The following is a 25614-nucleotide window of genomic DNA, read 5'->3' on the forward strand; positions in this document are numbered from 1 at the left end:
TGTTAAGAATACCAGGAGGGGGAGCACAGACTCCTCCTAGAGCTCCGAGAGGGGAAAGGCAACACCCCCTCACCTCTAACCCTTGGACGTTTCTTTAGAAGCAGAAGTCTCGTCCTGTGCAGGGGCCTGTGCTGGCTGCCTCAGTTTCTCAGAGACAAAGAATTTGATGAATGTCTTTTCCCCACTGCAGTAGCTGCTTCATTTGTTCGTTCTCGCATTTTTCATTAGCTGCTAAATCGCTCCTGTGGCTGCAAACCTGTTGTGCCTGACTCAGCCAGTGGGGAGCTATGGGAGCTGTGCCGGGACAGGGGAAGGGAGGGGGGCCCAGCCTGCAGGGAGGGTCAGTGGTGCCTGCTGGGCTGTCTCAGAGGATGTGGCTTAGGTTAGGTCCTGTCCTTTGGCGACTTTAGGAGGGGAGGCCGTGTCCTCCGCTCCCCACTCTGACTCAGGGGCAGAAGTTCTCCTTGCTCTCTGGCCTCATAACTCAGTGGATCATGGTGGGATGCGGCAGGCAGGCAGATTCTGCGGCTGCACACAGGCCCCGGCCCGAGGTTTCTGTGGCTGCACACAGACGCAGGCAGGCGGCTTTCAGGGCTGTACATGGACGCGAGCAGGCAGCTTCTGCGGCTGCACAAGGGCGCAGGCAGGCGGCTTCTGCGGCTGCATACAGGCGCCGGCCTGCGGCCCGGTACCCGATCAGGTCACGGGCGGCGGGCAGGTGGCTTCCGGGTCTGCACACGGGGGCTGGCCTGCGGCCCTGGACCCGATAGGGTCACGGGCAGCGGACAGGCGGCTTCTGGGGCTGCCCCACGGGGGCCTGGATGGAGGCTGGCAATGGCGGCTCCCACTGTCCCGCCCTGCCTGCAGTATGCAAATTAGCCGACATCTTGGATGGTGGCTAATTTGCATATGGCGCTGATTAGCCAATGGGAAGTGTAGTGGAGGTACAGTTAATTACACTTTTTGTTTTTTATTAGATAGGATAGGACTAAATCTAAAAGTCTTATACACAAGTCAGCCTTCATATTTTAATATATTACTCAATAATGTATAAGAAAACACACATAATTGTAAGTCAGACTCTCTCTCACTGAATAAAGGATTTGAAGTATCTTCATCCTAAATGGTAAAGCTCTGCTAATCAAAGATCCAGTTTCCAAAGACACAAGCTTTCAAAAGCTGGGTGGCTTTGACTTGAGCCAAGAATGCTCTGCTCTGCTCAGACACTGAGGTTTTTACATGTCTAGATGCTCTGCTAGTTTTGGATCACACAATGGAGGAATCGGGATGGCGCATCCACCCCTGGTAAATAATCCCAGCTACCACATTTTCAGCTTGAATTTGCTGATTCAGACTATTGAAAGTCATGAGTGTAAAGTATTTCAGCAACGTGGGGCCAATCTGTACCCACTTACGCAGAATTATTTTTTAAAAACCTACCTTTTATGGTTAAATTTTCAAGTCCACATTCAAACATTATCCAACCCCATTTTTCTTGGCTGGGACCCATTCGAGTTATATCCGGAATAGCTTGCTGGTCAGTCTCATCCACAAAAGTAAACTCATCCAGCTCTTCCAGAGTAAATAAGACTTTGGACTTCTCGAAGGGAATCGCAGTGATGGCACAGGTGCCGATATCTATCACCAAAAGAGAACAAAACCACCACTTTTAAAGATAGAGGTTTTATATATTTTTAAAACAAACAATGTAAACATTTGGCACAGTGGTTACATCCAAAAGATATCTTAGTCAAAAAGAAAAACAAATGTACCAACTCAAAAATAATGCTGCCTAACTTTGTACTGCTTACAAATTGCCAGAATCACATTGAAGTAAGGGGGGGGGGGGGGGGGGAGATGAATCCAGAATTAACAAATAATTGCCCAAAGGCAGAATGAATTCATTTCCGAAAGATTACATGGTACTCTAAAAATCTAAAGCTAAAAAGCTTCTGCATAATTCAGCTTCATAATACACTATTTTTAAATACTTTCTCATCATTTTGTAAAATAAAAATTATTTTAATTATCCAGCTTTAGAAAAAAACATTATTTTCTAATACAATAACAGCATTTACTAAAAAATGGCTTTATGCTAACATATTCTATATAACTACAATTCATCACAGTCATTGCAATATTTCACTGCTTACCAAATGCAATGTAGAAATGAACATCCCAAGTTCCTGGCATTTTTTTCTTACTTCTTACCTTACTTTTTAAAATTTCTCTGATTATAGTTAATGAATACAGAAAAACATAACAAAAAAGATTTTAAAAAAACACTGGTAAATTTATCATCCATAGATGACCGGCTTATTACATTCGGAGTAAGTTTCCTTCTAGCTATTTAGAGATCATTTTACAAACCCAGCTTTGTTCCAAATTTTTATGCAACAGTAACCATGATAATTTCAAGTCATTAAAAATTATTATTAAAATTATTTTTTAAAAATATATATATTTTATTGATTTTTTACAGAGAGGAAGGGAGAGGGATAGAGAGTTAGAAACATCCATGAGAGAGAAACATCCATCAGCTGCCTCCTGCACACTCCCTACTGGGTATGTGCCTGCAACCAAGGTACATGCCCTTGACCAGAATCGAACCTGGGACCCTTGAGTCCGCAGGCTGACACTCTATCCACTGAGCCAAACCGGTTAGGGCTAAAATGATTATTTTAATAGCTATAAAATATTCCACCAAGAAAATACTATACTTTACATTTATATTTTATCTGTCTAATTCCATGAACTTATTCTGAAATATTGTATTAGGTGAGGACTTAACTTGAATTTATACATTTTTTTTGATTAGGTAATACACTCACTTAAAGAGTACAAAGGGTTCACAGTAAAACCTCAAGACATACACTTCTCCTCCCTACAGGTAACATATGTCATTAGATTTACTGAGTATCTTTTCAAAGATATCTTATGTACCTATAAGCAAAGACATTTATTTTTTTCCCTACAACTTTACACAATGATCTCCTTAAAATTTCTTTAGGAGTTTTGTCTTTGGTAAGTTCTATCTGGGTAGTGTCCCTTTCAAAATTATATTTAGTTACTGCCTGCAGTCTATACAACACCAAAGTACAAACTGGCTAACAGTGCAACTACAGAACTGAGGATAATCTTTTTCTATACTAGCTGCTGTACTCTGCACCAGTGTTAGGACTACAGGCTCAGGGAGTCGGGAACAATCTCTTTCTCTGGAAAGCCTTGAGAAAGCCTCAGCAGTTACACAGATCCAGAACACAGACAGCCATTATGGAACCTTCAGAGCCTACACAATACAGTGAGCAAATTCAAGGAAATGACTTGTTCATTCAGGACTCGTCACCTATCCCAGATGGAGATTAGCATAGCAACCATATCAATTAAGACTAATAAACTCATTTCTTTCTGGATTGAATCTCTGACAATCTGAGATCACTTAGCCTCTAAATGAGCACAGGCACAGAGTTATGTCAAAAATATTGAAATGGTATGTGACATGTCTAGTTTTCTCTCTTACCTCACCAGGAACTCTAAGAAGCATAGCCATGGCTATCACTCTTGTTGCTGCTGTATTTTACAGACTTGGTTACCTACTTTTGATATTGTAATTAATAATTTTCAATAAAGTTGTGCCAACAGAACAATATAAAAAAGTAAGAAAGACTATAAACACCAGACTCTCTAATGAGCAGCAGACATAATGAAGAAATCAGATGGGTTCCTAATTTGGGGCCATATCACTTACTTCCCTACCAAAGTTTACCTTCTGTTCTACGTAGAATGTGAATAAGGAATAGTTAAATACTATGTGTTTAATATATTGCAGAAAATACCTTTCTTTTAAACTACTAAAATTGTAGCAATATTCAAAGGAAAAGAATGTTTTCTTTTGCAAAATCCTCTATTTATACATGCCACAGAAAAAATATTTGTTGTAAAATCCTACCTTTTGTATCAAGACCCCTGAGTTGCCCATGAACTCGATGAATGTTTAACTTGGCAGCAATTTCTTTGCCTTTTTCTGCTCCAGTGTTTGATCTGAGAGATCCAGACGACTGTGGCTGCATTTTAGAGGCGTGGACATACCTATCAAACTGTGATGTCCGACCAGGTTCAGTGTTGTTTGAAATCTCTTCAACCACACCTCTTCACAGAAAAGAGAGAGAGTATGATTAACATTTAAACATTTAAACAGTTCAGGAACAACATTTAATTAATAAGTGGCTTAAAAAAAAAAACCATTCCAGCCTGGCCAGTATGGCTCAATGATTGAACATCAACTTATGAACTAGGAGGTCATGGTTCGGTTCCCGGTCAGGGCACATGCCCAGGTTGCGGGTTTGATCCCCAGTAGGGGGCGTTGAGGAGGCAGCCTACCAAAGATTCTCATCATTGATATTTCTAGCCCTCTCTCCCTCTCTTTTTCTCTCTCTGAAATCAATAAAAAACATTTTTTAAAAACCGAAACATTCCACTGCTTTAATTAAACCAATATTCATAACAAATTCTTCAGTGTTTACTAAAATATAGTATGAATAAAAACAGTACAAACTTTCAAATACCTACAAAATGAGATTTGAAATTCCAATACCAGTTTTATGTATTAAGAAGATTATGAAGGCCTGCTTTTCCATCCAGCAAGATAATCATGGCTCAAATTAATGAAACCTTTTTTACCTGTTCATACGAACTTGTGTAGCAATTCTGTCAAAACACAATGCAACCAGAGACATGTGAGTCATGCTCCTACTGGAAGCTGTACTTGGAGATTCTTCCACTGAGGCTTGTAACAAACATAAGTTTACCTAACACAGAAAATGGCATAAATGTCATTGAAAAGTAAAAATTATCAAACATAAGATACACAGAAAAATGGCAAAACTACTGTTAGGAATAGTGGTGTATCTAAGAGTCTGAGAGTTATGAAGACAAAGCTTACAAATACAGAATCTCATAAAATAATCGAAATTAAATTCTTACTGGATGAATTTAGAATATTTTAGTATAACTTGCCCAATATTCTACTTAAGTAAACTTATTTACATTACATTCATTTTTACATTCAGTCATCAAGGGAATAAAATATATGTCCTCTTCTTTCAGAAAATTTTTTAAAAATATTAAATTGTTACCTTTGGTATGCTGACATTAGCTTGAAGACCTTTAATTGTCACATTATCTTGTTTCATGATAAGATCTGTCTGTGCTTGTCCTTGGTTAGTCATTCCTATGGTAGTGTGCTCAGTTTTTGTTCCTCTAACATCTTGTCTGGAAGATAACTAAAAAGAATGCAAGTAGAATTATTATTTCACAAACATTTCATAATTTCCACATCATCTGCAACAGCGACCTGCTCATTTACTCTGCTCGTTATGCCCATGAGTATGCCAGCTGCCATTGGGTTAGCACCCCTAGTCTTAAAGTTCAAACAGGTTGGCAGCTTCAGTATATATTTTGAATAAGTGGATCACTAAAAACAATCAGCCTCACTTGCACTTTGCCTCTGGGCCCTGGTCCAAATATGACCCAGATAAATTTGAAAGTCAAGCGGAGAGTCACCAAAAGAGGACCAGGAAGTGACTACTAAGAAATGGCTTCGTGCTTGGACCATGGCATAAATGGAATACGACACACCAGAGGACAGTAACTTGGCTCATTGAGGTGAACAAAAATAATCTCAAAAATATTAGGAGACAAGTTATATAATCATGGAGGAAAGTCAAAATAATATGCAGCTTGCTTTCTTAGAAAACAAATGCACCAGTCCTAGAGAGCGCTTGTTCACTTGGGACCAACACTCTTTAGGAAAGGCCTGAAATTAAGCTACTTTCTGAAATAAAAAAAATAAAGCCACATTTTAATAAATAATTGACTACTATTTAATCTATAGCATAGTTCTATATGCCATCTCTTATGGAGCCACTGACATATAAAGACTGTTTAGAAATGTTCATGTGTTCCAGTTTAAATGCCTAATAAAATTTTAATACATTCCATTTTTTCAAGTTTGAATATTATATGCACATGAGAATATTCAGTTTGCCATACTTTACTGGATAAAAAATTCTTACATTTTCTGAGAAGGTAGTCCTGCTATTTTGCATAGCTTCCCTGAGGACCTTGGCATGAAGGTCATCCACAATTGCAGCTGGATGGCGGGTGTGAGCATAATGAACCATCGCTTCAATATACCTGCAGGAGGAGAAACAGAAAATGAGAAACTTTAGTTTATTGAATCTGTTCCATTACATTATATTCTAGAGTTTATTCATGTTCGTTTTGTCTCCCTAAATAAACGAGATAATAGTAATATCAAACATAATAATTAGGTACTGGGTATGTGATCATTTTATGCTCATCAGCCCAAAAGCAAAAAAAATGAAAACTATAATGCAATATAATTCTTATAATATTGCAATATAATTATTTGGACTGAAAAGTAACAAATGATAACTAAGTGAAACAGACATTTTTAAACATATCTTCATTTTTGTTCAATCAAATAGCCATCATCAACATTCTTCTTTATGAACATACTAGAGGCCTGGTGCACTAAATTCGTGCTTGGGAGGGGGCTCCCTCATCCCGGCCTGCACCCTCTCGCAATCCGGGACATCTCGGGAGATGTCGGGCCTAAAACAGCAGTCGGATATCCCTATCACAATCCAGGACGCTGCATGCACCACTAACCATACTTTTCATACAGGTCAAAGGCATCTTGCTATTGTATGGGCAGCTACATGTTTTTGCCCTGATCAATAAAAGTAGTACATAACATGATTCTTCTGAGGCAATAGTACCATTTCCCCCATCTTATGGGTGGAAAAACTAAAGCAGAGAGAATTGGCTTTGTCACACAGTTATAACTGTCAGAATCAGGGCTGACCACAAAATGTGCAAGCCAGAATCCATGCATGTCATCACTGCATCATCCTGTTTTTTCAGTGTTAGAGTAGCCTTAATTTTTAAATCTAAGAGACTGTTCCCAATATATAGGATAGGGTCCCTAGGCCTGGCTGGCAATCAGGGCCATCTGTGGGGCAACCGGTAGGTAGGGCCGTTGGGAGGCCCCCACTGGCACCCACCTTGGTTGGCACTGCCTGCTCGCCGGCCCCGCCCCTCCCACCCCCCACCCCCCATCCCCAATTGCTGCAGCCGGTCGTCTCCCTCTAGGGGGGGTGGGGGGCGCAGGGTGGGCAGTGCACTTCATAGCGAGCGGTCGGTCATTCTGCTGATTGTTCCACCATTTGGTCGATTTGCATATTAGGGTTTTATCATATAGGATATCACATACACTAATCATAATATACATTTGTCATTTTATCAAGTAATAGTAATAGCTTTAGACAAAATCAATACCTGTCTAAAGCTTCAGCCACCAGGGGAGTCAGAACAATGTCAATAGTTCCTTTGACCTCAACTATGGCTGTTGTCCTGGTCTGAGAGATGGGCTGATCCAGGGTCCACTCTTCCTTTACTGTTTCATCATCTGTGCTGTCAACGGCTCTCTTTTCCAAAGGAGTATATGGTGTTCTGTACAATGTAACCAGCAAAGTACATATTACAAAGGCTATGAAAAATAGCAGGAGTGGGAGCTTCCTTAAGATGAGTGACTGCTTAAACCTACATTTATTTCAACTGAAAATTTCATGGGACTGGACTAGACATTTCATCTCCCAAATACTTTTCAAAGACAGAACATTGAGGTACTAAAGTAAAAACTGATCAAAGATGGTTAATATATCAAGTGTGTGTGGGCCGAGGGGGAGGGGGGGTGGACTGTATTATATTTACTTGATGGAGCTTTTCCAAACATGAAAACTTCAGTTCTGAATTCTTACTAGTTTCCAGTCTTGTTATGCCAGTGATGGCTTGCATAGTATGCTAAAAGAAATGCCACTGATTGCTTATAATGTAGGCAAAGCCATCACAGACAAACAGCTGAATTATTTGTGGTAATTTATTCATAAAATAAAGTCTATAGTCAATTAAAGAATGGTTATTCTTTAGAATAAACTTTATGTGTCTTCTAATCAAGAAAAACACTTTACTCTTTAAAAGTATATAACTTTTACTTACTTGGAAGTTGATCCCGAAAGTTGCATTCCTCTGTCTAGTAAAGAATTAGCTGTGAGCCCCTGTTTGATAACCTAGAATATAAAATTTTGCTTATAGAGTAGAATTTTAATATTAATTATCCTCTAATTTTATGCTATAGAATGATTATTTGTGAATATCCAGATTACCTTGTTAATATGATTTTCACAGATATGCTATAAATATTTCAGACAAATTGAAAAAAATCATAGAAAATATTTATTTGGCAATTTCATTTTCAGTTTATTCAGACAAATGGCAGGGCTGTAGAACTCAGCAATGAGAGTAAAAGACTATCCAACAAGACTTAAATGGGAGTGCTTCCAAGTCTGTCTTCTGGAGCACCATTTACACTAAGCTTAACTTTAAGCTAATTTTAGAGTCTTCCTGGGAAAATCAACTTTCAAGTGGGAAAGAATCCCATAGAAACATTATATTATAGAAAAAGCTGGATTGTAATATTAATGAAACGTAAATAATATAAACAATACACTTGAACAACCAAACTGAACCCTTTTAAATATTAGCCATTTAGTTAGATTTAATGGAGAAAAATAACTTTCTTACTTCCTATGTTCTATTTTTAAAGTGATCTAAAGATATGAATTACTTGGCTTATTTTCTCCAGACTGCCTAGTCAAATCTAATAGATTGAAAATACTAAAATAATTCTAATCTCTTAGGTACTATTCTGCACAGCAAGTACATTCAGTTTTATACTGGAAAATTCATATACCAACACATTTTCACATGGAATAAAGAGAACATTTTGAAATCTTAGCATGAGCAATTTATCTTGGCAAGAAGAGAAACGAGCACAACCTTAAAACCAAAACTTTGTTACTGTTACTAATGTTCCTATTTCCTTCAATATATATTGCACACACATACATATATCTCAGTATCTGTAAGGATATTCAACTCCATTATCACATTTCCAACATTACTTAAGCCCAAACCTGTCATCTCTTGCACAGACTGCCGCCACAGTCTCCTAAGTAAATGGTCACCACATTTCCTCTCTTAATGACAATTCAGTTCGACTTAGTAGCAATTCCACAAACTACACATCACATCACATTTCCTTACAGCTCTTGCAAGTTTCTCAATGAAACTAAAATAAAATTCTAACTACTGATGCCTGCTCTGTCACCTTTACTCAGGTGTACAGCTCATCAGGAGCAGATCCCTGCTACCTCTCCAGGTCTCAAGCAAACTAACTTCTTTCCTTCCTTAGCAATTCAGCGAGGCTGATCCCTGTGCCCTGAATGTAATTGCCCTAGGTTTTCTAATCCTCCACTATTCCTTATCCTTTAAGTTTCAGTTTAAATATTACCTCAGTTTAAGTGTTGTTTTGTCAATACAATCTATTATTTTTCATCCCAGTATTCTTTGATTATCTTCATAAGACTCTTCTCAATTTGTAATCATATACTTATCCATTTATCTATTAACTGTGTCTCTGTCCCCTAAACTATAAGCTCCATAGTTTCCTTCATTATATGTTGGGCACACGGTGGTAAATAATATATGAATTAAGAATGAATACATTAAAACACTTTAAATAAATGCCTATGTATATGTAATCAGTTCCATAAGATTCCATATGCTTAATTTTGGTCTAAACCCATAAAAAATTCTCTTATAAATGTATAACTTTATAAAATAGTTTTCATATTGACTATTCTTACTACATTTACTTTAACTTATTTTTAACTCTTCTTTAAAAAGCCATTTACAGAATACACTACAGAAGTGGCCAATAGCCAGTCATACTAAATTATAAGACATCAAATTTCAAGTGAATAGAACTGAATGTGCAGAGAAGCAGTTATGGATTAGAACACCAACTAACAAAAAACAATTTCAAAATTTATTTTTAAGAGACAGAAAATATGGATTCACAGATTTGATCCTAATCTTAAGAGTACAGTGTATATAGAAGCTATTACATTTATTGACTAACATTGTGACTATCAAATCTAACTATTCCTCAATTTTATATACTTCACTTTATAATTCCCACCACTAACCCTGAGACCTACTATTATGCATGAAACCTTGATTTCAGAAAGGTAGCTAAAATGATTGAGTAATTGTGAAAACATCTTCAAAATCCATTTTTCTAAATAAATATATCAATGTAAAAACTAATGATTTGATTTATACCTTAAAAGTTGGAACAGAGAACTGTTCACATGATGATGAACTTTCTTCACTGGTTGGTGTATCCAGATCAAGGGGCCGATGCAGGGAGGACTTGGAGGTCCTTTTGTGGGTTGGGTGCTTCACTGACCAGTTAACCACCTGGAACTGAGTAAGGTAAGTCTGATAGCAACTCATCACTGGTTGCTGAGAAGTGATCTGCTCGCTCTCTACTGTTTTCTCACCCTCTACAATATACAGATGTTCTATAACATCATCTTCGCCACCTAGTGCAGAAACGAATGAAGCCTGGGAAGGGTGAGTTTTGAATGGCAGAGTTCGGGGATCCTGAATGCTTTCTCCGTGGCCAGTGAGTGGTCCCTCGATACTGTGATATATGGAACCCCTACTGTAATCAATCTGCTGGGTCTGTTTTTTCTTCTTTTTTCTACCTGGATAGGTCCCAGGGCCTTCGTCACTGCTAATAGGCTCAAATTCTTCAGCGGCAGAAAAGTAGGCTTCACTGTCAGCCATTGACATGCTGGAATCCATTGATCGATATTGATGGAATGAATTAGAGTCTGCTGATGGTGTGTATGGAAAGGAACCGAAACTTCTTCTCTGCTTTGGTGAGTCCAGTACATTCTCATCACTTCGGGAGACATCACTACTAAACTGGACTCCAACTGTGACTGGCTGCTTGTCCCCATAGAAAGCTGCAGTCAGGCTCTTGGTACTTCCAAGTCGGGTGGAACATACAGAGGCTTGTCGTTTCAAGGGAGACCGCAGAGGGGATTGACCTACTGACTTATCCTGAGTATTAGGAGACACGGGGCTATTTCCTGAAATTTCTGTAGGAACACTAAAATAGAAAACAAAGCTATTACCTTTACTGTATTATCATATCATTTACTCTAAATGTAAAGAAAAGTAATTATAAATTCCTTTTAGTCATTTTTTTCCTTTTAGTCATTTTAATCATTTATTTTACAAACAAATGAAGAAAATCTAAAATTTTACAATAAAATAGCCATACAAAGTAACAAAACAATGTGTTCATATCACATATAGTTCCCCAAAATGAGGAAGCTTAAAACAAAAACAACAACAAAACTTAAAGAAACCCATGAATATTATCTATCCATAATCCATGAAAATTAATCTATTCATTAGGTGGTGTTATTTTTTTCATATCCTTTAAAAGCTTGTCCAAGAAAATGCACCAGAGACCTTTGATTAACTGAGAGAACTTGAAGGAAAGAAAAAAGTCACAGATAACCCTCATACTTCTAACTTTGGCAACTGATGTAGAGGTGCCATTTACTGAAGCAAAGCAAGCTGACCATGACAGGCACAAGGCCATATGCCAAGCTTGAGGTCACTGTGTAACATCCAAGCAGATATATCAAGAAGGTAACTGGGCTTAGAGAGACAAAGGTTTTGCCTGGAGTTTTAAGATGTGAGCTACAGATCTTAATTAAAGCCAAACAAAGACCATTTGGGGAGACAGTATAGAGAATGGAGAAAAGGGCAGAGTTCTGAGGGACAGCAACATTTCATAAATGGCCACTGTAAGAGGAAGAAAAAGAAGGGAGAAAAAAAATGGAAGGTGTGGAAACAGAGCCTGAGAAGGACTAGCTGAGGGGAAGGGGGAGGACCTAAAATGTGCCCTCAAGTCAAGAGGAAAGTGTGTTTCAAGAAATGAGGAGTCAACTATTATAGAAAGAGGAGGACAAAAATATTCACCAGGCTAGGATAATGCCCAAAGGTTAACAAGAGTTCACTACGAGAGGTCGAATAACAAGAAATATTTATTATCATTATACTTTTCTGTATTTTCCTAATACCTATAATGAATACATATGTACTACTTTTATAATCAAAGAGACAAGAGCAAATGGACATTTAAAAACTTGTTCAAGAGGAGAAAAACATTTTCTACAGTAGGTGAGGTGAGAGGAAGGAAGTTTTTCTGGTCACAATTTGAAGCAATTATAATCCTATTGTGAGCAGGTTCCCGCATCTACTTGGTAACTGACCTCACTGGGCCGTCATCTCTTTTCATTCCATGCAGGAATTCCTTCTGAGGCACAGGGTCATCAGCCACAGAAGAGGGGCTTTCCTTGTCCGCAGCCAGTAAAGGCTGGGCCGCACTGGAGCTGCTGTTGTCATCTGAGGACGAGGACGAGCTGTGACAGCGCATGGGGACCTGCAGGCTCAGGTGCTGAGTCTTCCTCTCCACTTCCATTCCTCCTGATTTGTTCTCCCATTCTTTCCTCTTCATGCTGTTCATATGACCTACACCAACCAACAAAAGCAGGTTATGTGAACACAGTAATTTCAAAAGCAATTTATGAATAACATGGCAACTTAATTCAATTTCTTGTTTTGAAGTATAATCATTTTTTAAAAGCACAAGTATATAATTTCATAAAGCAAAGTATCTACCTAAGTGTGGATCCAGAATCCACAGACAGTGAATTTTTGTCTTCTTTTTTTAAAACTTTTATTTGGAAAATTTTCAAACTTAGAGAAAACTTTCAAGAATAAGCACAAAGCCACCATATATCTTTTACTTGGAATTTCCTAAACATTTTGCCCCATTTACTCTATTTACATATAATATACATAATACTTTTTGAACCCTTGGAGAGAAATTTGCAGACATTGTGGTCTTTTACCCTAGATACTCAAGGGCTTACTTCCTAAGGATAATACATAACCCCCGTATAGTTACTGACTTAACAATTTAGTATTTATAGAGATTACTACCACATGCTTTCTAATTTTCTCAGCTAAACCAATAAGGTCTTTTAGAGCATTCTGTGCCCTCCAGTATAGGATCCAATCTAGGCTCATACATGATTGCATTTGGTTATCATGTTTTCTTTGATCGGGAACACATCCTCAGGTCTGTGATAAGAGCCCTATGAGATTACGTGATGGGAAGGGGCTGATTCTAGCTTCTGCTCAGGCATGTACGTGGCTATAGACTTCACGCACCTTAGTCTCAGTGATGAGACTCAGTTTATTCACTGTAAACCGGGATGATATGCAACTCACATGGTAGTTTGGGGACTAAGTGAGAAAATGCCTGTGTAAATCTTTAAAAACAACATTATTCAAATGTAAGTAGGTAATAGTATAAGAAGACAATTTAACTGAAGTTAAATTGTACTTAGCAACTTTCTTTCCTTCCCATGTCAAGAAGTGTTGGTGTTTGCTGATTTTATAAGATAATCTGCTCTTATAAGCCAAACTGCTAAAGTCAAACAACCTTAAAATAATGTGTACACACTTCTATCTTACTATTCAGTGAAAAGTCACTTAAACAGGAATTAGGCATATGTAGATATGTAGTCCAGCTCTTTCCACTAAGGCAGTGCTAAGTTCATGGTTTTGAATGAACAAAGGAAACAAGACTAAATATTGGTGAAATATTAAGACTTCTACATTTCATTTGTTGACAGCATAGAAACTTAAGCAATAATTATTACACTTAATTGTAGGAACATACAACTAAGAAACCCAGAGGAAAAATCATATCTGAAGTCTTTAGAGCAAAGATACAAGATAAATCTAAAACTAATATCCAGTGAATACACCATTCACTGCTCATACCAAATGCATATATTTGCAGTTATCCTACAGACTCTATGGGAAGACCATACTTCTCTTCTTGACAAGTTTAATTTTAGAGATAAGAATATTTTGCCAAAATAATTGATAACAGGGGGGCCAATGGTATAAATATTACTATTGCTAAGTTTTCCTATTGAAGTGAACTGGTAAAACAACCATTACTTTAAAACATAACTATTCCTAAGTGTATCTGTGGAAGCTGGCTCCCAGGAAAATGATGACATAAAAGGAAATATTTAGAATATGTCTGGATGAGTAGTGGACCTACTTTTGACTTGCATAAATCTGAAAAACTCACATCTTACCTGGCTTTAGCTCAATCACCTGCAAAACAAGGCAGGCTATGAAATCCTACCTCCGAGACGGCTCAAAAAATTGAATTGCACACAGTAACCATGAACTCCTCTCAGATGTCATAGGGATAAAGATGAAAAAGATTAGCACATTTCATTACCATCTACCATTTTGGGAATTTCCTTGGTAATAATCCACTCCCCAGGCTGCAACAGAGACTGTCCGTAGTACATGTCCGACTCTGCACTCGTGCTTGAAAATGCAGAGCTACTGGATGGTGTCAACTCTTCAAGCCTGAAGAAATCTAGGCCAGTCACTGTGCCACCAAAGAATCTGCAGCCACCGAGACAGCCACACTTGTGCCTGCACCTCTTATTCCTCAGGGTGTCATCAGGCCACAAAAACCACAGCCTGAACAGAATCCCAAACAAAAAAAAAATGAGAAACAGCAATGGAACAAAAACTCATTAAGAACAGAAAAACTTTTTAGCAGATAATTAGTAACACATAAGTTAATTATTAATATTTGTAAGAGACACAGTAAACACAAAGGTTCATTTTTACTGTGATATGTCTTTTAAATCATTCTGCCATTTTAAACAAACAAACAAGCGAACAACAGTCTCACCATGGTAAGTGAGATGGAAATAAGTAGGAACAATAAGAGACATATAGCATACATTAAAATAAACCAAAGCGCTAAGAAGAAGCAAATATAAAAATAATTTAAATCCAGTTTAAAAAAAAAAAACAATAAATATTCTCAAAAGGACTAAAAATTTTAAACTTTAATCTAAAAAATGGACAAAACTATTAGTATAGATTATGTTTAATAGATTTGGGCATCTCAGAGCCTATTTCACATGGCAAATTTAATACACCCAAAATATTATAAATATGGGCCAAGTAAAAAATTATTTCTTAATCAAATCAAAATAATGCTCTATTTTAGAGGAAAAAATTACAAATATTTTGTAATTAGTACTCCAAAATGAAGTATTAATAACTGAGATAATATGGCCCGGCTGGTGTAGCTCTGTGGTTGAGTATCGTCTTATGAACCGGAAGGTCATGGTTTGATTCCTGGTCAGGGCACATGCCTGGGTTGCGGGCTTGATCCCCAGGGTGGGGCATGCAGGAGGCAACCGATCAATGATTCCCTCTCATCATTGATGTTTCTATCTTTCTCCCCCTCTCCCTTCCTCCCTGAAAACAGTAAAAATATTATTTTATAAAAGAACTATACTTTTCAGAAAACACTAATAAATTAATGGCCTACACGGTCAATAACTTTTCTGGTTATATCAGAAATTAATACACGTGCTCCCAAAACTCCTTGGAAACAAATATCCACAAAGGCACCCAAAAAGCTGAAAGTCAATGAGTTACCATGTAGGGACACAATCATATTAGGTCTTTACTTAAATACTCTGATTCCATTTCTAACAATAAAACTTCCTCTATAATTATCCAGCAATTTTCATCTTAAATTTCACTTACCTCTTAGTTCTGGCATCGTGAGTTTCTAAGAAATGTCTCTGTGCCTCATGTTTAGAATGATGATCAGCTGCCAGTGCAATATCAACAGTGATTAGTCCTAAGGTGGCCGAGCCAGCTTCTAGCCAGTAGGCCCTCCGCAGAATCGCAGGCTGGAGCCCAGCTCTGGGATTATTCTGCTGTTCGATGTACTGTCTCACTTGGAAGTCCTGAATTGCTGCGCTTATCCCTTCCCCAACCGACTGGTTGTGGAGATTACAATTTGCAACCCGGATTGCACCCATCTAAAGTTGAATGAAGAAAATGGAACAAAACTCTAGTTTCTGTATTTTTTAGCAACTTAGAATAAACTACATAATAGGTAATTATTTCAAGTTGCATAAAAGAGAAGAAAAGGAAGGGAAAAGGGGGAAAGAGCAATAGCAAAAATAAATGTAACAGAATAAAAACATTCAATTTAAGAAAAGGATAAAAGGAACATAGAACATGGTCCAAAGAAAAACAAGAGAAGGAAAAAAGAAAGCTAGAATAATAAGTAATAAAATCTTAACAAAGCTTGATTTTAAACAGTAATGCACAAAGCAGAGGTGGTAAACAAATGTTTTCTGAAGCCAGGCAGGAACCATAATATATAAAACCTGAGGAAACCAAGATGGAGGCATAGGTAAACACCGGAGTTTGCTGCCTTGAACAACCACTTCAAAAATACAACTAAAAGACAGAACGGACATTGCCCAGAAACACAGGAAGGCTGGCTGAGGGGAAATTCTTCAACTAGAAGGAAAGAGAACAGCATACTGAGACTCAGAGGAGGCGCAGTGCGGAAAATACAAAGGTGCGGAGTTGCGCGCGGAGCAGGCTGGTGGCTGAGGGCGCGGTTGTCATTTTCAATCGGGAGGGAGGCTCAGATTCTGAGCTCCAGTTCTGGGTGAGTCTCTAGGGACCCAGACTCAAACGGGAGAAGCGGGACTGTCTGGCATCGGTCGGAACGCGAGGGCAGCTTTCTCTCCGAGGTTTGCAGTGGTTGCTGGGACTCTGAGAGGCAGAGCCTCTGGGGATGGGACTGAGAGCAGTCATAACTGCTCCCTCCACCCGCCCTGTTGATCCCGTGCGACCCGCCCCGCCCAAGCCCTGCGCAGAGCCATTTGCCAGATAGCCTCAGGCAAAGGCTAGATTAGCACTTCCCCAGAGGACAGAAGTTTTCCCACTGCAGATACAGCTGATTCTCACAGCCAGTTGGCCTGAAGGTCAAATCCCCCCAGTATTAACTACAACAATCAAGGCTTAACTACAACAAGACTGCGCACAAAGACCACTAGGGGGTGCACCAAGAAAGCATAAAAAATGCGGAGACAAAGAAACAGGACAAAATTGTCAATGGAGGATATTGAGTTCAGAACCACACTTTAAAGGTCTCTCAAGAACTGTCTAGAAGCCGCCGATAAACTTATTGAGATCTACAAGAAATCTAATGAGACCCTCGATGTTGTGATAAAGAACCAACTAGAAATTAAGCATACACTGACTGAAATAAAGAATATTATACAGACACCCAACAGCAGACCAGAGGAGCACAAGAATCAAGGCAAAGATTCGAAATGTGAAGAAGCAAAAAACACCCAACCGGAAAAGCAAAATGAAAAAAGAACCCGAAAATACGAAGATAGTGTAAGGAGTCTCTGGGACAGCTTCAAGCGTACCAACATCAGAATTATAGGGGTGCCAGAAGATGAGAGAGAGCAAGATATTGAAAACCTATTTGAAGAAATAATGTCAGAAAACTTCCCCCTCCTCGTGAAAGAAATAGACTTACAGATCCAGGAAGCGCAGAGAACCCCAAACAAAAGGAATCCAAAGAGGACCACACCAAGACACATCATAATTAAAATGAATGCCAAAAGCAAAAGACAAAGAGAGAATCTTAAAAGCAGTAAGAGAAAGAAACTCAGTTACCTACAAGGGAATACCCATACGACTGTCAGCTAATTTCTCAACAGAAACTTTGCAGGCCAGAAGGGAGTGGCAAGAAATACTCAAAGTGATGAATGCCAAGAACCTACAACCAAGATTACTTTATCCAGCAAAGTTATCATTCAGAATTGAAGGTCAGATAAAGAGCTTCACAGATAAGAAAAAGCTAAAGGAGTTCATCACCACCAAACCAGTATTATATGAAATGCTGAAAGGTATCCTTTAAGAAGAGGAAGAAGAAAAAGGTAAAGATACAAATTATGAACAACAAATATGCATCTATCAACAAGTGAATCTAAGAATCAAGTGAATAAATAATCTGATGAACAGAATGAACTGTTGATTATAATAGAATCAGGGACATAGAAAGGGAATGGACTGACTATTCTCGGGGGGGGAAAGGGGTGTGGGAGATGCGGGAAGAGACTGGACAAAAATCATGCACCTATGGATGAGGACAGTGCGGGGGTAAGGGCAGAGGGTGGGGTGGGAACTGGGTGGAGGGGAGCTATGGGGGGGAAAAAGTAGGAACAAATGTAATAATCTGAACAATAAAGATTTAATAATAAAACTATATATATATATATATATATATATATATATATATATATAAAACCTATAAGCATTCAAAATCCAATCTTTGAAAAACATTACCAGTCCACTTCCCTGCCATAAAGAAAGCTACTAGTCTCTATCTCTGCCACAAAGTAATGTTATAATAATTCAGTTAGAGTAAAATAGCAGGAAAGTATGCCTTTAAAAAGTAATACTAGAAGAGACCATGAATGAGTTGAAAACAGCTATCTCCTAGAATTCTGTAGTATTTGGTCAGATGGCAAATTATAAATGTGTGTTGTATTTCAAGAAATAGAGGTCTGGTTTGGTAAAAAGGAAAAAGAACTACACTGGCCAAGAAACAGACAAACATGTACCTTTATATTTGTAGCACAGCCATGCTCCACAATATAAATATCAGCTCCATCTACCGCTAAACGAGTCATGGTGTATTTCAAATCATTTGAAGCTGGACAGGGGCCAGGAATACAACTCAACTAAAATGGAAAAAGATGGAATAATTAATTCTATTTAAACACACAAACAAAATTCTGATCACATGTGTATTTTTTAAAATCAGTATGTTAAATTTCACTTTTTTATAATGATAATCAAAATCATCAGCAAATTAAAGTCTTTCCAAATTAGAAAACTAATCACAAGTAAATATGTATGATTTTCATTTAAAAGGGGCAAGTAGCAAGTTTAAATGGACAGAATATAACTTGTGACTGAAACCCAAAAGGAATCATCAAGGTAAACAGTGTGAGAGGTTTATAAAAAATGTATAGTCTAAAGCTGTAAGATTTTTTATGAGTCCTCCATACACATATATACATACTTGTTTTATACACAACCACAAATACATCAACTGTGAATTTTATGGTACTGTCTAGGACAAGCCACACAGATTTAATTTAGCTTTACTCCTAACACACAGACTTGTCATGTCTAGGTTGGACAAAAACATACCCGCCATCTACTTCAATGAGCTTCCCGGGGCAATGGCAGCCCTGAATAAGTACTGGCCTAACAGCACATATGCTTGTTAGTGGCAGAGTGCACTATAAGAATATATTTCCTCCACACAGAGGAGACCTAAAACAAATAAATCTAAAATAACAGGAAGCATGCCCTAGCCAGTTTGGATCAGTGGACAGAGTGACAGCATGTGGACCAAAGGGTCCCAGGTTCAATTCCAGTCAAGGGCATGTATCTTGGTTGCAGGATCCTCCCCGGCCCGGAACCTGGTCAGGGCTCATGCAGGAGGCAACCAATTGATGTGTTTCTCAGACATTGATGTTTCTCTGTCTAACCCTTTCTCTTCCACTCTCCCTAAAAATCAATGGAAAACTATTCTCAGATGAGGATTAACAACAACAAAAATAATAATCTATATATATAAAAGCCTAAGCGACCGTCCGACCGTCCAACTGGTAGCTATGATGCGCAATGATCACCAGATGGTAGATGCTCAACGCAGAAGCTGCCGAGAGACAGCAACTTTGCAGAGTGCCCTCTCACATTCCAGGACCCCTTGGAGGATGTTGGACTGCCAGTTTTGGCCCATCCCCACTGGCCAGGCTGAGGGACCCCACCTGCTGGAGGGAACTCGCTCATTCCACAGAGGCCCTTTGAGCCCTGGCCCCGCCCCAGGTGTGGCCGGCCGGGGAAGGACCCCGGGAGGTTGGCTCCTGTGCATATCCAGGCCGTCTTGCCCAGTCCCACCCTGCCACCACCTTCTAATTAATTTCCTTTAAATGTGCATGAATCCATACACCGGGCCTCTAGTAATAAAATAAAATGACAGAAAGCATATGAGTTGCATGGCAGAGCAGCTGACTGCAAAGGTACATGAAGGAACTGAAGGTGACAGAAATGTTCCAGGTCTTCACTGGTGCTAGTGGTTACACCAGTATTTACCACATTCGTCAAAATGTGAAATGTACAACTTTAAAAGGGTAAATTGGGCACAGACAATAGGGTGAAGGCCTGGGGCAAGGGGCCGGGGATGGGCAGGAGGGGGTCAATGGGGGGAAGAGGGGGAACATATGTAATACTTTCAACAATGAAGAATTATTTTAAAAAATGTATACACATATTTATGTGCGAGCCTATGTGCATGCCTGTATATTGAATACACACACACTTGTAGAAATATACAGTTCATAGGGGAGGGAGGTGTTGTTTACATGTGGTATAAAAAAAAAGGTGAATTTATTGTATGTAAATTATGCCTCAATAAAACTAAATGTGACATAAAATTTTTGAGTCTAAAAAAGAAAATGGGCCCTAGCCAGTTTGGCTCAGTACTCAGAGCATTGGTTCTCAGATTGAAGGGTCATAGGGTCGATTCTGGTCAAGGGCATTTACCTCAGTTGCAGGCTCAATCCCCAGTGCCAGATGGGGCTGCATGCAGGAGGCAACCAATCAATGTGTCTTTCTCACATCGATGTTTCTCTCTCTCTCTGTCTCTCTAAAAATAAATGGAAAAAATACTCCTGGGTGAGGATTAACAAAAAAATAATAAAAATAAATAAATAAGAAAAAAGGGAGGAGACGCCTGTAAGCATGTGGGAATTATCCATAAGAAACTAACCGGCCCTAACTGGTTTGGCTCAGTGGATAGAGCGTCGGCCTGAGGACTGAAGGGTCCCAGGTTCGATTCCGGTCAAGGACATGTACCTTGGTTGTGGGCACATCCCCGATGGGGAATGTGCAGGAGGCAGCTGAATTGATGTTTCTCTCTCATCAATGTTTCTAACTCTCTATCCCTCTCCCTTTCTCTCTGTAAAAAAATCAATAAAATATATTTTTAAAAAAAGAAAAAGAAACTAACTGGCTGATAAATGATTAAGGAACTAATTTCTTGGGGCCTGGCAATGTGCATAGAACAGGAAAAACTAATTTTTTTAATGTTTTTATTTATTTCAGAGAGGAAAGGAGCGGGAGAAAGAGACAGAAATAGCAATGATGAGAATCACAGATTGGTTACCTCCTGCATGCCCCCTACTGGGGATCAATCCCACAATCCGGGCATGTGCCCTGACTGGGAATTGAACCTCAGTGGCTCAACCACTGAGCCACACTGGCTAGGCAGGAAAAACTAATTTTTATCACAAATTGTAGCTATTTCCATTATTGTTGGTAAATAAGCATGGGTTACAGATTTTTTTGGACATAAAATTAAAAGCAGGATGAATCACATTCAATTATAGTAATATATTAGCAAACAAATATACTTTGTATAGCAAAAGAATAAAGAAAGACACACAGAAAAGAAAATAGAAAAACTAAACAATAGTCATCTCTGTATTATAGAATAGGGTAAATTATTTTTCTCTTTTGAAACCAGAGTTTTCTGGGTTTTCTGAAATGGGCGCACTTCTCCCTGCCCCCTCCAAATGCTCCCCACCCCCAAATTCATAAGGAACAGTATTTACTACAAAATAACAGTCTGCCTGTCATTGTCACAGCACCTTTTAAAGTTGCTGTAATGACCGAGTCAAGATCATGCAATGTTGTAGAAAGAGCATAAATGAAGTCAAGAAAACTGGCAAATGCCCCACACTGCTAATCACACTGAAGAGAGGAGCCTGCAAACAGTGTCATGCAAGGAATCTGAACTTCCTCTGGCTTCAGTTTCTAATTCTCTACACAAATATAGAGCCAATCCCAAAGACTCAATGCAATATGAGTATTGACAGCAAACATGTAAGAGATAAGACATAACTTTCATATCTCCATTTATTTGTGAATGCATGTTTTAATAATTACCTCATACTTTATGTTTATTTTTTAATTGATTTTAGAGAGAGGGAGAGAGAGAGAGAAACATCAACGATGAGAGAGAATCCTTGATTGGCTGCCTTCTGCACACCCCCTACAGGAGATTGAGCCCACAACCTGAGCATGTGCCCTGACTGGAAATCAAACCATGACATCCTAGCAGAGGTCAATACTCAACCAATGACCACACCAGCCAGGCAATTATCTCATATTTTAGATACTTACAACTAAATAACAACTGGCTACGATTTGCAAAAGTAATTTTATTAATTTAAAAAACTGAACTATAGTGTTTACTTTGTGCCTATGTGCATTTGCTTTAAAGGTGATATTTTAATCGGTCATTTTAAAAAGTCCACAAATGTTTGTAACGCTGCTATCCAATTTGTCAACATACCTTGGATTCGCAGAACCGACGATCAAGTCCATGTTGACATGTTATTACTGACTTGGGTCTTTCCAGTTCATACTCTCGACACACCACATGAAAAACAAATGTCTGACCCCACTCCAAGAGACTAGCCAGCTGCAAAATAAGCAGTACAGTTTGACAACATGTTAGCACACTTAACAAGCACTTGGAGCTCAAAAGCTAATTAAGAATATTAACACAGCCCTGACCAGTTTGGCTCAGTGGCTAGAGCATTGGCCTGTGGACTGAAGAGTCCCAGGTTCGATTCCGGTCAAGGGCATGTACCTTGGTTGTGGGCACATCCCCAGTAGGGGGTGTGCAGAAGGCAACTGATGGATGTTTCTCTCCCATGGATGTTTCTAACTCTCTATCCCTCTCCCTTCCTCTCTGTAAAAAATCAATAAAATATATTTTAAAATAAAAAGAATATTAACACAGCTTGAAAGATCCCAAGCGCTGTCTTATACATGCTGCTACATAATCCACTTGTTAGTCAATATCATGATTTTTCTACCTTGACATCATTTATAAACTCATGTTACTTTACATTCATGAATGACAAAATACATTTCCAAAATGAATTAATTTCAACTGAAAAATTCAACTTCTAAAGTACTTTTTTTCAAGGTCATATCTTCCTTCTTATATGACTAATCAGAGTCCTCACACCTAGAATTCTCTACCTAATAATCAATCAAGAATTGGTGTGAAATTTGAGTATTTAATTATCATATTGAACTACGATTTAGGGAAATCAGGTATTTTGAAGATTATGTTTGTTTATGTAAATAAAAGCTTAAGTAACCATATAGCAACTCTTCATCATATCTTTAGATTTTAAAAAACCCCAAATTCTATAATTGATTAGAGTTAGTAAACACACTGAGACATAGTTATACATATCCCCCCCCGCCCCGAAAAGTACATAATTTAAACTATTGGAAAACATGAATTTTGCTTTTAAAACAAAGAATGGCATTCACATTAAAAGCACCTAATGGCCGAAACCGGTTTGGCTCAGTGGATAGAGCATCGGCCTGCGGATTGAAGGGTCCCGGGTTTGATTCTGGTCAAGGGCATGTGCCTGGGTTGCGGGCACATCCCCAGTAGGAGATGTGCAGGAGGCAGCTGATCGATGTTTCTCTCTCATCGATATTTCTAACTCTTTCTCTCCCTTCCTCTCTGTAAAAAAACAATAAAAAAAAAAAACACCTAAGGAATCATGAATCTCACAGAAAACAGTGATGCCAAGACTCTAAGGCAGAAGAAAATATTTCATTTTCTAAGAAATGCAATTTATAAACATGTGAGAGTCTAGCAATCCTTAGGTTAAAGGAATCGTATCTAGTCTTGCAGGATCGGCATAGCTCATTAAAAAACAAGCTTTTGTTATATGCTTCAGTTTTTACTTGTAAATGGAGAGACAGGAAATGGTGGATATTAAGGACAGGCTAGTTATGAGGCCAGAGAGCACTGAATATTTTTTGTCCATTTTTATACATTCCATTATATTTTTTGTATCCATTTCTATAGAAAATATCCCTTTGCAATTCATTCATTTTCCTATTTTTAGAATCCTAATTTTTGCCGTCTCCCAACAATTTACTTCAGATATAGAAGATACTTCGATTCATTATTCATCCTGTTGCTACTACTAACCTCTCAACTATGTTTCATACTCACTCTGTAACTTTTTATTAAAATTGAGTATGTACATTTCTGCCACATTTCAGTCTTTTGAAATGCCAGATAAGCATGGATTTTATCATAAAGATATGGCTCAACAGGTGAAATGTTACAGTAAAATGACTAGTCTACTAAATTTCAGTGGTCCATTTCTAGAAGTAAGTAATCTTTAAGGCCTCTGAGTCTTCTAAAGACACAGTGGGATGGATGATGAAAGGGAGGGAGAAATTATCCAAAGGATCTTAACTAGCCCTCTAAGCCAGGCTTACTCACCAGTAAATTCTTATCTATTTTTTAAACCAGTACCCCACATCACTAATAAGCAGGTACAAATGATGGTATCTTGCTTTGAGACATGACAAGTAAAGAATTGTGCTACCTAATCCTTAATATCGTAAATGCTAAGAAATACACAAAAAAGCAAAATTTTTAGAAAACTTATTCTATATACTGGGAAAAGGAGATTATTCCAACAGTGGAGAATCATATAAGCTTAATAATACATATATGTGCAATATATAGCTCAGCCTAAGTTTTTCCCAAAGAAAGTCTCAAATTCTTTAAAGTACTATGTAGAACTATACAACATTACACTCATCAATTTCATGTGTCTCAGAAAAATGAAATTTGTTTCTTATTCATCTATTCCTAAGAAAAATTGTGAATGGCAGGAATCAGAATGTCATTAGTGGAAATGCAAAAACTTGCTCTTGGGGCAGTGGGTGAGTGGAGGAAAAGGAAAAGAACGTAGCAGATAGTACTCTGACACTCGTACCTGTGGTGCCGTGACCTTAGCTGTGAGGCTTCCAGCCTGCACGTCAATTAGCCATGCATATTCTAGGGAATCGCTTCCCAAAGGAAGACCTTCTGCTGAGAACATGGCATGTGCTCTCAGCTGGAGACCGGACAGATTGATATGACCTTCCTTGAGTGCGTCATCTACAGGGGGTCGCTGCTGGAAACAAGAACAAGAGAGTGAGAAATACATACAAGAAAATCGAATTATGATTTCTAATTGTTTTTTCCCCAGAGACGAACAGTAAAAAACATGCTATCTGGACAATAAGGCTTCAGGATTCACAAGCTCCTGACACGCCTTTTACCCATGAAAGTCTGAGTAAAGCGTCTGCCGTGACAGTATCCATGAAAGCCCAGCTACAAAGCAAGACAGCAAAGTCCTACAAAGAACATCGCTCTCTGAATGGTCCCTGCCTTAAGGAAGAAAAAGAAACCCAGACTCTGACTGGCAGGAAATACAATGTCTTGCGGGGAGGCAGGAATAATGAGATTAAAATGTTAAAAAGAAGAAAATAACAGGGAACAATGAAGATCATTAAGACCATAAAATGAAGAACTAGGGCAGGAAGCCGTCTTCCATACAGATTCTGTTAGTAAAGACATATTTTATCATGTTCTTGTCTCAAGAACATGATATGCTACCAAGCACCTCACACCTCTCCTTGCAACACTTTTAACACTTGAAAGTATTTATCTTAATGGTAATTCCCTCCATATTTATCTTT

The 25614-nt window shown here is 38.4% G+C and overlaps 1 protein-coding gene across 16 annotated transcripts in view; it reads right to left on the bottom strand.

Moving 5' to 3' along the window:
- BLTP1 (bridge-like lipid transfer protein family member 1) overlaps window positions 1–25614 on the bottom strand; it is a 170991-nt gene that overhangs the window by 88834 nt on the left and 56543 nt on the right. For 14 of the 16 annotated variants that reach the window (XM_059698108.1, XM_059698114.1, XM_059698113.1 and 11 more), the window contains 14 exons: window positions 24867–25046; window positions 22391–22519; window positions 18582–18701; window positions 15682–15962; window positions 14342–14592; window positions 12285–12543; window positions 10270–11107; window positions 8083–8153; window positions 7363–7536; window positions 6075–6195; window positions 5136–5282; window positions 4681–4808; window positions 3950–4149; window positions 1441–1638 (listed from right to left, as the gene is read on the bottom strand). In XM_059698108.1, coding sequence (XP_059554091.1) covers window positions 1441–1638; window positions 3950–4149; window positions 4681–4808; window positions 5136–5282; window positions 6075–6195; window positions 7363–7536; window positions 8083–8153; window positions 10270–11107; window positions 12285–12543; window positions 14342–14592; window positions 15682–15962; window positions 18582–18701; window positions 22391–22519; window positions 24867–25046 — 3097 coding nt within the window. The remainder of the gene's footprint in view (window positions 1–1440; window positions 1639–3949; window positions 4150–4680; window positions 4809–5135; window positions 5283–6074; window positions 6196–7362; window positions 7537–8082; window positions 8154–10269; window positions 11108–12284; window positions 12544–14341; window positions 14593–15681; window positions 15963–18581; window positions 18702–22390; window positions 22520–24866; window positions 25047–25614) is intronic. The other 2 variants (XM_059698107.1, XM_059698112.1) reach the window with 2 other exon arrangements.

This window comes from Myotis daubentonii, chromosome 5 (assembly GCF_963259705.1).
Source record: "Myotis daubentonii chromosome 5, mMyoDau2.1, whole genome shotgun sequence".
In the NCBI taxonomy this organism is placed as follows: domain Eukaryota; kingdom Metazoa; phylum Chordata; class Mammalia; order Chiroptera; family Vespertilionidae; genus Myotis; species Myotis daubentonii.